The sequence below is a fragment of the Dromiciops gliroides genome, chromosome 6 (assembly GCF_019393635.1).
Source record: "Dromiciops gliroides isolate mDroGli1 chromosome 6, mDroGli1.pri, whole genome shotgun sequence".
Taxonomy (NCBI): Eukaryota; Metazoa; Chordata; class Mammalia; order Microbiotheria; family Microbiotheriidae; genus Dromiciops; species Dromiciops gliroides.
The window spans coordinates 479,267-492,205 of record NC_057866.1 but is presented as its reverse complement, the minus strand read 5'-3'; the positions used below and the strand labels follow the sequence as shown (position 1 = coordinate 492,205).

At 49.2% G+C, this 12,939-nt stretch overlaps 1 protein-coding gene across 1 annotated transcript in view; it reads right to left on the bottom strand.

Moving 5' to 3' along the window:
• LRRC56 (leucine rich repeat containing 56) overlaps positions 1 to 4,887 on the bottom strand; it is a 72,004-nt gene extending 67,117 nt beyond the window's left edge. Inside the window, 1 exon segment of the mRNA XM_043970035.1 lies at positions 4,766 to 4,887. Within this exon segment, the coding sequence (XP_043825970.1) occupies positions 4,766 to 4,787 (22 nt within the window). The 5' untranslated portion in view covers positions 4,788 to 4,887.
• Positions 4,888 to 12,939: the final 8,052 nt, after the last annotated feature.

Genomic DNA, 12,939 nt, shown 5'->3' with positions numbered 1-12,939 from the left:
ACACTTTCCATTTCTATCCTTACTTGAATCTTGCAACAATTCTATGAGTGATACAGATGAGGAAACTGAGTCAGGCAATGGTGAAGTGACTTGTTCAGGATCACCTAGCTAGGAAGTGTCTAAGGCAGGATTCAAATCTAGCTCTTCCACATAACCAAGTCCAGCACTGGGCCCACTATACTAACACCTTTCCACCAATCAAGAAACTTGCATTTACCGTGGTTGGTGGAGTTTGAACTGATCCAACCATTCTAGAAAGCAATTTGGACCTATGAAAAAAAAGGACTATGGGGCTGTGCATACCCTTTGACCCAGGATACCCCTACTAGGTCTGTGTCCCAAAGAGATCATAGGAAAGGGAAAAGGACCCACATGTACAAAAATATTTCTAGCAGCTCTCTTTGTGGTGGCAAGAATTGGAAATCAAGGGAATGTCCATCAATTGGGGAATGACTGAACAAGTTGTGGTATATTAATGTAATGGAATACTATTGTGCCATAAGAAATGATGAGCACGTGGACTGCAGAAAAAACCTGGAAAGACTCAAGTGGAGTGATGCTGAGTGAAGTGAGCAGAACCAGGAAAACATTGCACAGAGTAACAGCAACATTGTGTGATGATCAATTGTAATAGACTTGGCTCTTCTCAGCAATATAATGATCCAAGACAATTCCAAAGGACTCATGTTGGGAGATGCTGTTTATGTCCAGAAAAAAGAACTGTGGATCTGATTGCATATTGAGCCACACTGTTTCTACTTTTTTTTTTTGGAGGTTTTTTCTTTTTGTTCTGATTCTTCTTTCACAAGAAAAGTAATGCAGAAATATGTTTAATGTGATTGTATGTATATAACCTACATCAGATTGCTTGCTGTCTTGGGGAGGGGGGAGGGAAGGAAAGGAGGAGAATCTTATAAAAACGCAAATGTTGAAAACTATCTTTACATTGTGGGAATTTATTTTTATTTGGAGACCCTGCCTTTGGGCTGAGATTAAAAAGCCTAGGCCCTCAGGGGTTTTTTCTGTGTAAGAGGGGCTGGTGTCCCTCCCCCTTCACTTCAGCTGAGCCAAAAAGCCCTATGGGCTTTACGGGATGCCAGGTCAGATGGCTGGGGGAAAAGACCCCAGATCCCTCCACCCTGAAGGGATCTACCCCAGAGATCCCAGGCTCATGCAGGCCGGCCTCTGGTGCAGCCTGTGTAGAGGTCCCAGGGCACGCAGCAGGGGGCATGGGCCCCTAGAGCCCTGGGTGTGTTACCCATGGGACACTCGAGTGTTGGTGGCTGCCATAGCATGGCCAGCAGATTAGCTTGGCATGTGAGGTGTGCAGGGAGCCCGAGGTTTAAGGGGAGAGAAGGAACATATATACAGGGGAGAAGAGAGTGAAGAGGAGGCTGAAGATTAAGGAGACAGGGCAGGAGCGGACGGACAGAAAGGGGGGCTGCTACAAGGACACTAAGGATACTGAGGCTATGTAAAGAGAGGGGCTGATGGAGACAGAGAAAAAGCTAAAAGCAAGGAGGCTGGAGGACTCTGGAGCACTAGGAGAACGGAAGGAGAGGTTGGTGAGAGAGAAACACAGGGGGGTTCAGTGTGGCAGTAGAGAGAGGAAAGTTAGATGGTAAGGGGGGTCGACAAAGTGAAAGGGGCTTGGAGTTAGAAGAAAGGAGCGGAGCAGTTAAAGTGAAAGAACAGGGGAGCTGGAGTGAAGGAGAAAAAGAGTGAAAGTTGGAGAAAGCTGGAACATACCCTAAGGCAAGAGGCTCCACGGCCCTCATTATATTAAAAGTAGACAGGTTGTATAATTTGCATTTCTTAACCCTTATCTCTTACATTGATTTTTATAAATAAACTGTTTTGATTATTTTATGGAGAGGCTTCTTTATCTTTTGCTTATCAATTTGGGAGCAGTGTGGAGAAATTTTTAAATGGCTCATATTAAATTAATAGCAGTCAGATAGCCAGCCAGTCAAAAGTCCCTAGATTAGTCCTTCATCCAGATTAGGCCATAGTTAGTATAAAATATTTTTACAACGTGTAACTGGAAAATAATAAAATACTATTAAGAAGAAAAGAAACTTGCATTGACTGTATTGTGCCTACTGGGTGCTCAACACTGTGCTAAGAAGCAGCAAAAATAATTCCTGCCCTTGGGTAGTTGATATTCATATGTACACATATCTATGAGATACAGATGAAGTGGATACAAAGTAACCTCTGAGGAGCAGGCACTCATTGAATCTGGGGAGACATGGAAAGGCCTGAAGAAGGGGACATTTGAGCTGAGGCTGAGGTGAGGAGGGAGAGCATCCCAGGCATGGGGGACAGCCAAGACAAAGGTGGAGAGGCAGGAGATGAAGTTAGAATGTGAGGAACAGCCAGCAGACCAGTTTGGCTAGACCAGAGTAAGGGATAATAATGTGTAGGAACCCTAGAGAGAGAAGAAGGGGTCAGGATGGAGGTGCTTGAATGCCTGAATTTCCATTAGGTCTTAGAGTTAATAGTGAAGCACTGGGAGGATCACTTTGGCAGCCATGGAGGGTGGACTGGACAGGGAAGAGATTTGAAGCAGTGAGACCGATTAGGAAGTCATTCCGGTAATCAACCTTCCAGGCAGCTGAATGAGAGCTTGAGCAATGGGTGAGGGGACAGAAAGTCAGACAACAGGCTAGATAGGTCAAGAATGACACTGAGGTGGCGATCATGGGTGACTGGGAGGACATTGCTGCCCTAGACAAGACTAGGGCAAATTTGGCCTCCAACTTCATCACTCAACTGAGCTGACCTCTCCATTACCCGGAAGACAAGAATTAGAAAAATATCTGGCATTGGGGAAAGAGTAAAAGAGAGCAGCCAATGGTACTGACTAGAGAACCCCCAAACCGAGCTCAATCAGTACAAAATTTCTGTGTTTAAGAAACCCACACTGAGTATCATGCAATAATACTACATGGGGAGCCAGGCTACAGTTGCATGGCCCAAAATGATGGGGGTAGAGTTAGGGTGGTGGTGAAGGGCAGAGCCTGACCATAAACCTCAATCAATTCTAATTGGGTCAGTGACAGAAATATCTGCTGTTTTTAAAAAGTGCAAGAAAAATGAGCAATGAGCTTGCTATTCAACAGAACAGAAGGAAGGAAAGAAAGACAAGCATTTATTAAATGCCTGTTGGGTGCCAAGCACTGTGTGAAGTGCTTTACAAACATTATCATTGGTGAGAAAATGGATGATTTTGCATCATAAAAATCATCTTGAAAAGAAAGATTGGGAAAAATATTTGTAGCAAATATGTCTATTAAAACACCCCTTGGGGCAGCTAGGTGGCGCAGTGGATAGAGCACTGGCCCTGGAGTCAGGAGTACCTGGGTTCAAATCCAGCCTCAGACACTTAACACTTACTAGCTGTGTGACCCTGGGCAAGTCACTTAACCCTCATTGCCCTGCAAAAAACAAACAAACAAACAAACAAAACACCCCCTAATATGTAATATATATTACATATACATATGATCTCTATGTAATAGACATTACATATATCTAGGCACACAAAATCTCTATGATTAATGCTATGGAGCAGTAGCCAAAGTATAGGAACAAAGAATTTACAAAGGAGAACATTAAAACTTCAAAAGACCTCAGAAGATGCTGAACTTCCCTAATAAATGAGAGGAATGAAAATCGAGATAATTTAACAATATCACTGTCACCTCCCTAGAATGGCAGAAATTGCCCCAAACCCTCTTCCTTCCCTCTTTTGGTCCCGAGACTTGGGCTCATTACCACATAACATCCGTCTGCCTGAACACCTTTTCTGGCACTGGCTGCACTTTGACTCATACCCACCTACTTGGTCATGGTGGGAGAGTTGGAATCCTCTTTGCTCTCAATGGCCTCTTCCAGGCTCCTTCTCTACCACCATCACCAGCAACCTTTCTTCTGTTTGGGTTCACTCATCCAAATATATCATTACCTAATCCTGATCCTCGGGCAGGTGAGGCTCCTTAGCCTTGGCAGGCAACCCACCTAGGGGAAGGAAACCCTGATTTTAAACCTCTGCTGCCTTGTGGCTATCCCCATCTATGGGAAAGGCTTCAGGAGTTAACCCCTGGTGGAGGCCTACTGATCCTGAGGCCACAATAATGGACCCCAGACCCAAGCTCAATCTGGACATTCTCCCCATCTCCTGGCCTCATATTAGGGCTGACTTTCCATGACTTCCTTTCCTGTGCTCCACCTCAGCCACATGCAGGCACGTTCACAAGTAGATAGGTTTGGGGCAGCTAGAAGGCTCAGTGGATAGAGCACTGGCCCTGGAGTCAGGAGTACTTGAGTTCAAATTACTAGCTGTGTGACCCTGGGCAAGTCACTTAACCCCAATTGCCTCACTAAAAACAAACAAACAAACAAAAAACCAAAAAAAACCAAGTAGATAGGTTTGTCTTTCATGATGAGAGAATAAATTCCCTGGTCTCTTTGACCACTGCCCAGGACAGTTGTTCTATTTCCCCATTCAAGAACTTCAAAGTTCCTTTAGTAGATCATAATTGATGACAATTCCATTTCCCCTGTGATTTGCTGCTTCTAAAATTATCCTTTGTCCTCACCATTACCCTCCATCCTCCAATTCTCTTGTCTCATCACCCCTGCTCTGGCTTCACTCTCCTTCATTCCCTCCTTCCCTATACCAGTTCAGCTCTATGCTATTCTCTCCTCTCAGTCCCTTGTTAGGTTATGTCTGGCCATATCCCAGCCCTGAATGACTTACCATCAGCCTCCTTCATTTTCATACTGATTCTGAAAAGAGCCAGAGAAGTAAAAACTGGGCTGCCTGGGGGCCATTACAACTCTATGTGATTTCATTTGATCTGGGTCCTCACTGCAGCAAAGGAATCCTTCCCCCCTTCTCCCTCAGAGGCTGTTCCAAACCTTCCATTTTCTCCTCCAGCCTCCTCCACCACCTCTCCTCCTTCTCATCTGAAGGGTTTGACTTTCCTGAGCAGAGAAGCCATTGGCCATGAACTACCTCTTCCTTCCGCTCATTTTGTGTTCCTCTGTCATCATCCCTCCCCCCCTCCTTCCCCCATGTCACAAGAGGTGGCCTTTCTCCTTTCCGAGGCAGGGCCTCTCTCTATATAGATGTGATCCACTCCTTCCCACCTTCTCCAGCACATTGGCCCCTCTATCATATTCTCTGTAACATCTTCAATCTGTCCTTCTGCTTCCTGGCTCCTTCCCACAAGCATCCTCAAGAAACCTCACTGGAGCTAACTGGCCATCACCTCATAGCTCTTTTCCCTTTTGTAGCTGAATTCTTTAAGAAGGTCATCTACAATCAGTGCCTCCATTTCTTTTTTTCTCACTCTTCTTAAATACCTGCAGTCCAGCTTCCAATATTATCCTTTGACTGAAACTCTCCAAAGTCCCCAGGGGTCTTGTAATAATCAACCCAATTTCATGATCTCTTTGAAATCCCCAACCTTCTTGACTTCTCTGGAGCATTTGACATGGTTGTTCACCTCAGTCAACTGGTCAACAAGCATCTGCTTTCTCCATGATGAGCACTCATTTTCCTCCTGGATACTAATTTTTCCTCTGACCTGTCTGACCACTCCTCCATCTCTTCTGCTGGTTCATCATCCATTCTGCACCCTGCTCTGTCCTGGACCTTTTCCTCCTCTTCTCTCCATACACACTCACTAGATGATCTCATCAGCTCCCATAGGTGTAACTACTCTCTCTAACCATACCTAGATCTATGTGGCCAGTTCCTAATCTTCCCCCAGAGTTGGTCCTTCATCTCCATATTGGACGTCTCAAACTGTAGAGACACTTTAAATTCAACAGGTCCCACAGTGAACTCATCATCTTCCCGGTGCTCACCTCCATTCCCCGCCCCCCCTTTCTTCCAAAGGCATTAGCGCCTTCTGCCCTCCCAGGCTTTCAATCTTGGGTTCTAGTCTGTGCTCAGTTCTGAGCACCATGGACCGCGAATGGGGACATTTGTGAGCATAGATGAGCGTCGGGGGGGGGGGGGGGGGCAGCCAGGATGGAGAAGGGCCTGGAGTCCACGCTATAGGGAGTTGAGGGACACGGGGTAAGTTTTTTGAGAAGTGAAGGCCTTGGAAGTGAGAGGCAAATTGTGCTCATGGGAACGAGCAGCACTCTTCTTCCGCTCCGCCCCAAAGGGCAGAGGGGAGGGAGAAAGGGGCCGAGAGGCTGACAAGCAGACGAACAGAGAGAAGAGCTGCCCGGAGCAGGAGGTGACTTCCCAGCCCGGGAGGGCTCTGAGCAGAAGCAGGTGGGAGCCGCCAGCATTCTTGTCGGAATGTCTCTGAGAGTCTCTCAGCGCTTTCTCTGGGGAGGGGATTATCTCTTTCCATGGGGAGTCTCTTTCTGGAGGAGCCTGTCTCTTTGGGGGTCATCCCAAGGGCCAGGTATGGGAAGGTGCGCGCCCCCGCCTTACCTCAGCCGCCTCAGCTCCTCTCACTGCCCGAGGCCCCCCCACCCCCAGACCGGGCCATGCTTCGGCCGCTCGGGCCTCAGCTGGGCCACTACAGGCAGCGCGTGGGACCTGTCCCCATGGCGACGGGTGGGCGGGGCTATTTCACCTAATTGAATATTCATGAATGCCTGACTCCTGCCGAGCCAGACCGCCTAGTTCCTCCCTAGTAACGGTTGCTATGCCGTCGCTGCGCCCGAGAACCCCAGAGTCGGGATTGAGGAAGGAGGAAGAGAAAAGACAAGACCCGACGAGTCAAGACGGGAAGAGAACTAAGAGACTTCCCACCTCTTACCCCTCACTCCCACCCCCGGAGCCAGACAGGGAGGTAGAGGCAGGGGCAGGGGCAGGGGCGGAGGCAGGGGCTGGGCCAGAAGTTAGGGCTCCAGGACCCAGAGGCGGAGAGAGGCGGAGCTCCGGAGAAACCCCAGACCTCAGGCCAGACCTCCCAAATCCCCGCCCCCCCGAACTCCCAAACTCTGGGGATTCGGGTCCTCCGAGGGCACCCCAGAATTATGAGCGATGAGGGCCCCTCCAGACCACGATCCTGAGCCCCTCACCTGAGACATCGGAGCCCCTCCCCCATGAGACCAGAAGCGCTGAGCTCCCCATGTGAGACAGCAACTCTGAGTCCACGCACTACGAAAAGGAGCCCCTCATCCCTCCCCCATAAGACGAGGGGGCCTGAGACAGAGAGAAACCGAGTCCTGCCCACTGGCCAGTCCAAGAGCCCTGAGGTTCCCCTACGCAGTAATGCTGAGGCCCTCCCATGGAATTAGGAGTCCCGAAGGTCCTTCCGGATTTAGGAGTGCCGCAGAGACCTGAGGCCCCATCTGAGACAACAGTAACCCTAAGCCCCTCCCCCATGAGGCCAGGAGCCCTAAGATCCCCACCCCCATTCGGCAGTGCTGTGGGCCTTCCATTAGACCATGAGCACAAAGACCCCAATGCAGACCAGGAACCCTGAGGGTCCCCCCCTGACTTAGCAGTGCTGTCCCTGAGACCAGGAGCTCTGAGCCCCACCCCCACTCAGTCAAGCTGAGGGTCTCCCCCATAAGACCAGGAGCCCAGACTTAGGAGCATTGCCCCTTAGACTAGAAGCCCTGAGCCACCACTCCCAGACCACTCTGAGACCAGGAATTCTGGGACCACCCTTCTGAAAAAAGAAGCTCAGAGCACCTCTCTGAATGAGCCCCCATTTCCACTTGAGGCACAGAGAAGCTATGTCCACCCATCCCCCAGGCCAGGACCCCTAGACCAGAATCCCTAAGGGCGCTTCATATTTAGGACCACTGAGGGCTCCCCTACTCCACCAGCATGAGGGAGCCCCCAGGTCTACCAAGACTAGGAGCCCTAAGGGCTCTCCCCCAGACTTAGGAATGCTGAGCCAGCAGCTGAGAATCCCCTAAGATACCCGGAGTCCTGGAGGCCTTGCATGAAGCTCCCCAGACCTTAGCAACCTGAGACCAAGGGAATCTAACCTGAGAGATCCCCAGAACTTAGAGGGCACCTCAGGAGCCCTATGTATCCCCATGAGATCAGGGATCCACAGACATGAGAACTGAGGGAAATTTATCCCAGGAGCCCTGAGACTCCCCCCATCCCACACACATACACCTGAGATGGGGGGGAGGTGAACACACTTCAGTCCAGGAGCCCTGAGCCCACCTCCCTCCTGAGTACATCCTCTCTGTCACACTTGAGACCAGCAGCTCCAAGTACCATCCCCCCGCCCCCCCCCCCCCCCCCACCTGAGACCAAGAGCCCTGAAATCTCTCTCCCCAACTTGGAGCCTGACCTGCCACCTGAGACTTAGGGACTCTGAGCCCCCTGTAAGACCAGGAAAAGTCCAGGACCCAGCAGGTGATCAGAAGCCCTAACCCCTCACCTGAGACATAGTTCTGAGTCCCATTCCTCCCCCCTTCCCCCTCCCTGTCCATGAGAGCAGGAACCCAGAGCTGCCACCGGAGACTAGGAGCCCCAATTCCCCCTGAAATGAGAAGCCCTGAGCTCTAGAAGCCCCACTAGATATATAGTTGTGAGGCCTCCCCACCTGAGACATAGGAGCCTCCTCACCATGAGACCTAAGCCACCCCTACTAGAAACCCAGGAACAGGAGCTTGGCCACAGGAACTCTGAGGGCTCCCTCCCAACCTTAGCCACTTGTGCCCTTCTAAGACCAAGTAGTTCCCAGCCCCTACAACTGAGAACAGGAGCCTGGAGTGTCCCTCCACCTGAGACTTTGGAGCTTGGAGCTTTCATCTACCTGGGACCAGGAATTCCAGATCCCTCCTACCTGAAACTTAGGGGTCTGAGGCCCATCCATTTAAGCCCAGAAACCCTGACCTCCTTACCCCCTGCCTGAGGCATAGGAGGTTCACCTCATTCTAGACCAGGAACAATGAGCCTCCCCCCTGAAATTTGGGAGCTCTGAGCCCCTTCCCCCGCAATAGACCAGGACCCTGAACTATACCCCTCGGTGACCAAGAATCTTAACCCTGTGATTTGTTGTTGTTCAGTCATTTTCAGTCATGTCCTATCCTTTGTGACCCCAATTGGGATTTTCTTGATTCTGGATTTGAACTCAGGTCCTCCTGAATCCAGGGCAGGTGCTTTATCCACTGTACCAGCTAGCTACCTCCCTGAGGCAGTATTTGAACACTGGAAGACAAGTTTTCTGACTCCAGGCCATTATGACACCATCTAGTGACCCTAAAAACCCCATGAGACTTGATGTTCTGACTCCCTCTGCTCCTTCCTGCATTGTCCCTCCTCCTGGGGTGATTCTCCCACCATTCCTCCAAATGAAAATCATTGAGGGCTGTCTGATTTGTCCCCAACATTCAGAAGACATAGCTGAGAGTCCCTTCCTCCTCCAGGTACCCATTGTCCAGGGCACTTGTGCCACCACAGAGCCATGAAGGCAAGGCAGGCAGGAGTCTAGGTGAAGGTCATGAGGGGCCTCTCAGGGCAGTAAAGCATTTATTAAATGTCTATACCAAAAAAACCCAGGTGCTCCACTAGCCAACACCACACCATCCAAGCATACTTGGAACCATCTGTTACAGGAAATGGAGAAGTTCTGAATACTGTGGATAAGTTCACTTCCCTTGGCATTGTACTTTCCAGGGATGCACACATAGATAATGAGGATGACCCACTCATTGCCAGAGCTAGCTCAGCATTTGGGAGGCTCCAAAGGAAAGTGTGGGAGAGGTCTACAGAGCCATTGTGCTGACCTCATTGTTGTGTATGCCTGTGAAACCTGGTAGGTGTCTGCCAGCGCCATGCCAGGAGATGGAATTGTTTCCATTTGAATTGGCTTAGGGAGATTCTGAAGATCACCTGGCAGCATAAGGTACCAGACATTGAGGTGCTCTCTCTTGCTAAACCTCCAAGCATTCAAACTACTGCAGAGAGCACAACTCCACTGGACTGGCCATGTTGTTCAAATGGCATATTATGTTTGCTTAAAAGACTATTTTATGGAGAACTCACAGAAGGCAAGCACCCACATGGTGGTCAGAAGAAGCAATACAAGGACACTCTCAAGGTCTCTCTGAAGAACTTTGGAAACACTGGCCCAGGACTGCCCAGCATGGCGTGCCTTCATCAGAGGAGATGCTGTGCTCTCTGGGCAAAGCAGAATTGAAGTAGCTCAAAAGAAACACAAGATGTGCAAATGTAGAGAATTTGCCCCAAATGTTCACAAGGACTATTTGTAGCTGACCTGTGGCTGAGCCTCCTGAGCTCCAATCAGCCACAGTGGGACGGACACTTTGTAACTTGACTAACATAGTGATCTCATTTTGGTCCTCTTCAAGAATGAAGGACAACCACTAACTGTGTGCCAGGTACTGGGCGAGGTGCTGGGGGAGACAGCAGACAAGTAGGATTGGAGACAGACTGTGAGAAATGATTATTACTAGTCACTACCTTGGGGGGGGGGGCTGTGATCTCCCCTTCTTTCTCAGTCCTTTCTGCCCTGCCCCCCTCCCACTCTAAGGTCTAAGAAAGTAGGATTGAAAGTAGGATTTATCTGGGTCAGACCCAGCCCAAGCTTACAAAGAATCTTGGGTGGAGACAGATCCTTGTCTAGGACTTTGCTGATGAGGTTTAGCCAGGACCAAACCATACCTAGGGGAAAACTATTGTGCTTTGATCATGGGCGAGGTGGGGGGGGGGGTCTACATTCTTTCTCTGAGGTTATTCTTATCAAGATTGGAGTGGCCTGGGGATCTGTGACTCAGACTGAGAAAGAAGGGGAGATCACAGCCCCTCCCCCCCCCAACCAATGAGATCTCACTGCTATGTGATGGACCTCCTACAGTCAGAAGGATATATAAGCTGTGATCCCACTGCCATTAGGCATCATTGGTTTGAGAGAGGATGTTCAATGACCATCCTTTTATTAATAACCTACCAGACTATTAATAAAATGATTAAATTACCCAGAAACTATGTCTCATATGTTTATAATCATCACAAGATCCAGGATTAACCTGGTATTAACAAGGGAAGGGGGATTGGGAAAGGTGGGATTTTAACTGGGAAGCCAGAAGGTAGAAGTGAGGGGGGAGAGAGTTCCAGGTATGGGATGTAGGCAAAGGAGAGAAGGGGGTATATTGGAGAGATGTTGCAGAGGTAAAATAACTGTGGTATCATGTTGGACCTGAGGGGTGACAGAGAGTGAGAAGTCCAGGATGTCTAGGCTGGGAGCCTGAGGCACTGGAGGATGGTATGTCCTCAACATAGAGGGAACAAAGAGACCTTAGAGAAAAATGCTTGGGGAAAGAAAATTAGTTTGGTTTTGTACATGTCAAGTGTAACATGTTCTTGGGGCATCCACTTCCAGATGTCCACTGGGCGGTTGGAAGGTGAGGTGAGAAGAGAGGTTAGGGCTGGACAAATAGATTTCAATCATTAAGCAAACACCATGCCTGTCGTATGCCAGGAGATGGCCATTAAGTCCATGAGAACTGATGAACTTGGCAGGTGAAGTACTTATAGGAGAAGAGGAGGGGGTTCAGGATAGAGCTCTGTGGTACACCTGAGGTTAGTGAGAGTGACTTGAATAAAGATCTAGCAAAGAAGACAGAATTTAGACAGAAAGTAAAAGCTAACATTTATAAAGGGCCCACTCTGTGACAGGCACTGTGATAAGCATTTTACAATCTCTTATTTGATTCTCACAACTACCCTGGAGAAGCCATTATTATTCCCATTTTAGAGTTGAGGAAAGTGAGTCAGGCAGAGTTAAGCAACTTGCCCGGGTTACCCAGCTAGTAAGTATCTGAAACTGGATTTGAACTCTGATTTCCTGATTCCAATACCATCTCTATAGAACAGCCACAAAAACCTAGAGGGAAGAGGGTGACCAACAGTGTCAAAGGCTGCAGAGAGGATTAGGATGAAGAAAAAGCCATCAGAAGGCTGGCATGACCCAGAGCTCTGAAGGGATGGACAGGATGCTGCTGGCTCTGTTCTCCTCTGAGGTATCTGAGTCCAGGGCTAATAGGATCTGCCTTGTCCCAACTCCACCCTAGGGACTTGAAGGCAAAGATGTCATGACCCAGAGCTGTGTACTGCAGATTCCTAAGGGTAGGGCTGACATAACCCACCTTGTTTTCATAGGGGCCAGAAGGCATGGCTGACCTGAGGCATTCCTGTGTCCTCCAACCAGAGACTTGAGGTCAGGACTGACATGATAACCCAAATCTGTACCCCTCTGGGTCCTGAGGGCAGGGAAGATATGAGCCAGGTCTATGTCCCCCATAGGACCCTATGCACAAGGACACAACCCAGCCCACTGCCCCCCTAGGGCCATGAGAATAGGGCCAACATGATGCAGCTCTGTGAGGGCACTGTTGTCATGAGTCAGCTGTGGTTCTAGTGGGCTAACTCCTGGTAAAGATGAGGCTTGTTCATTGTCTGCAAAGGTACTCAAAGCCATTGGCCAGGAGTGTGTGGCTTTTGCTTTTTTTTGGTCCTACACAAGGGGGCTGAAACTGAGTTTTGAAAGATGCAGAAGATGCTCTTGCCTTCCAGTTTTAGCATTCCCAAATCTTAGTTCCAGAGCCAGTGGAGCAAGAAGCAACCTTTGGGATCCCAGCCCTTTGGCAGCTGAGGCAAGGACTCCTGCAGTCAAAGTGCCACCTTTGGATGGGAACTTCACAGCATTCATGCTAAATTTTGAGTTTATTGCCCACCCAGAGACCAAGGTGGTATAGGGGAGAAGATGCTCCCAAGGACTTAGGCAAAATGTAGCTATGTTCTTGATAAGTGGCTCCCTACAATGAGGGAACATAGTCTATTGTGGCTTGAGTCAATGGTAGAAAAGAGACACCAGCCCCAACTCTCTGGGCTAGAGTGCTGAAGGGAAGGTGGTGTAGCTTGGGTCAGGGAGAGCAAACCAGACCAAGGTGCTACAGATGGGTACC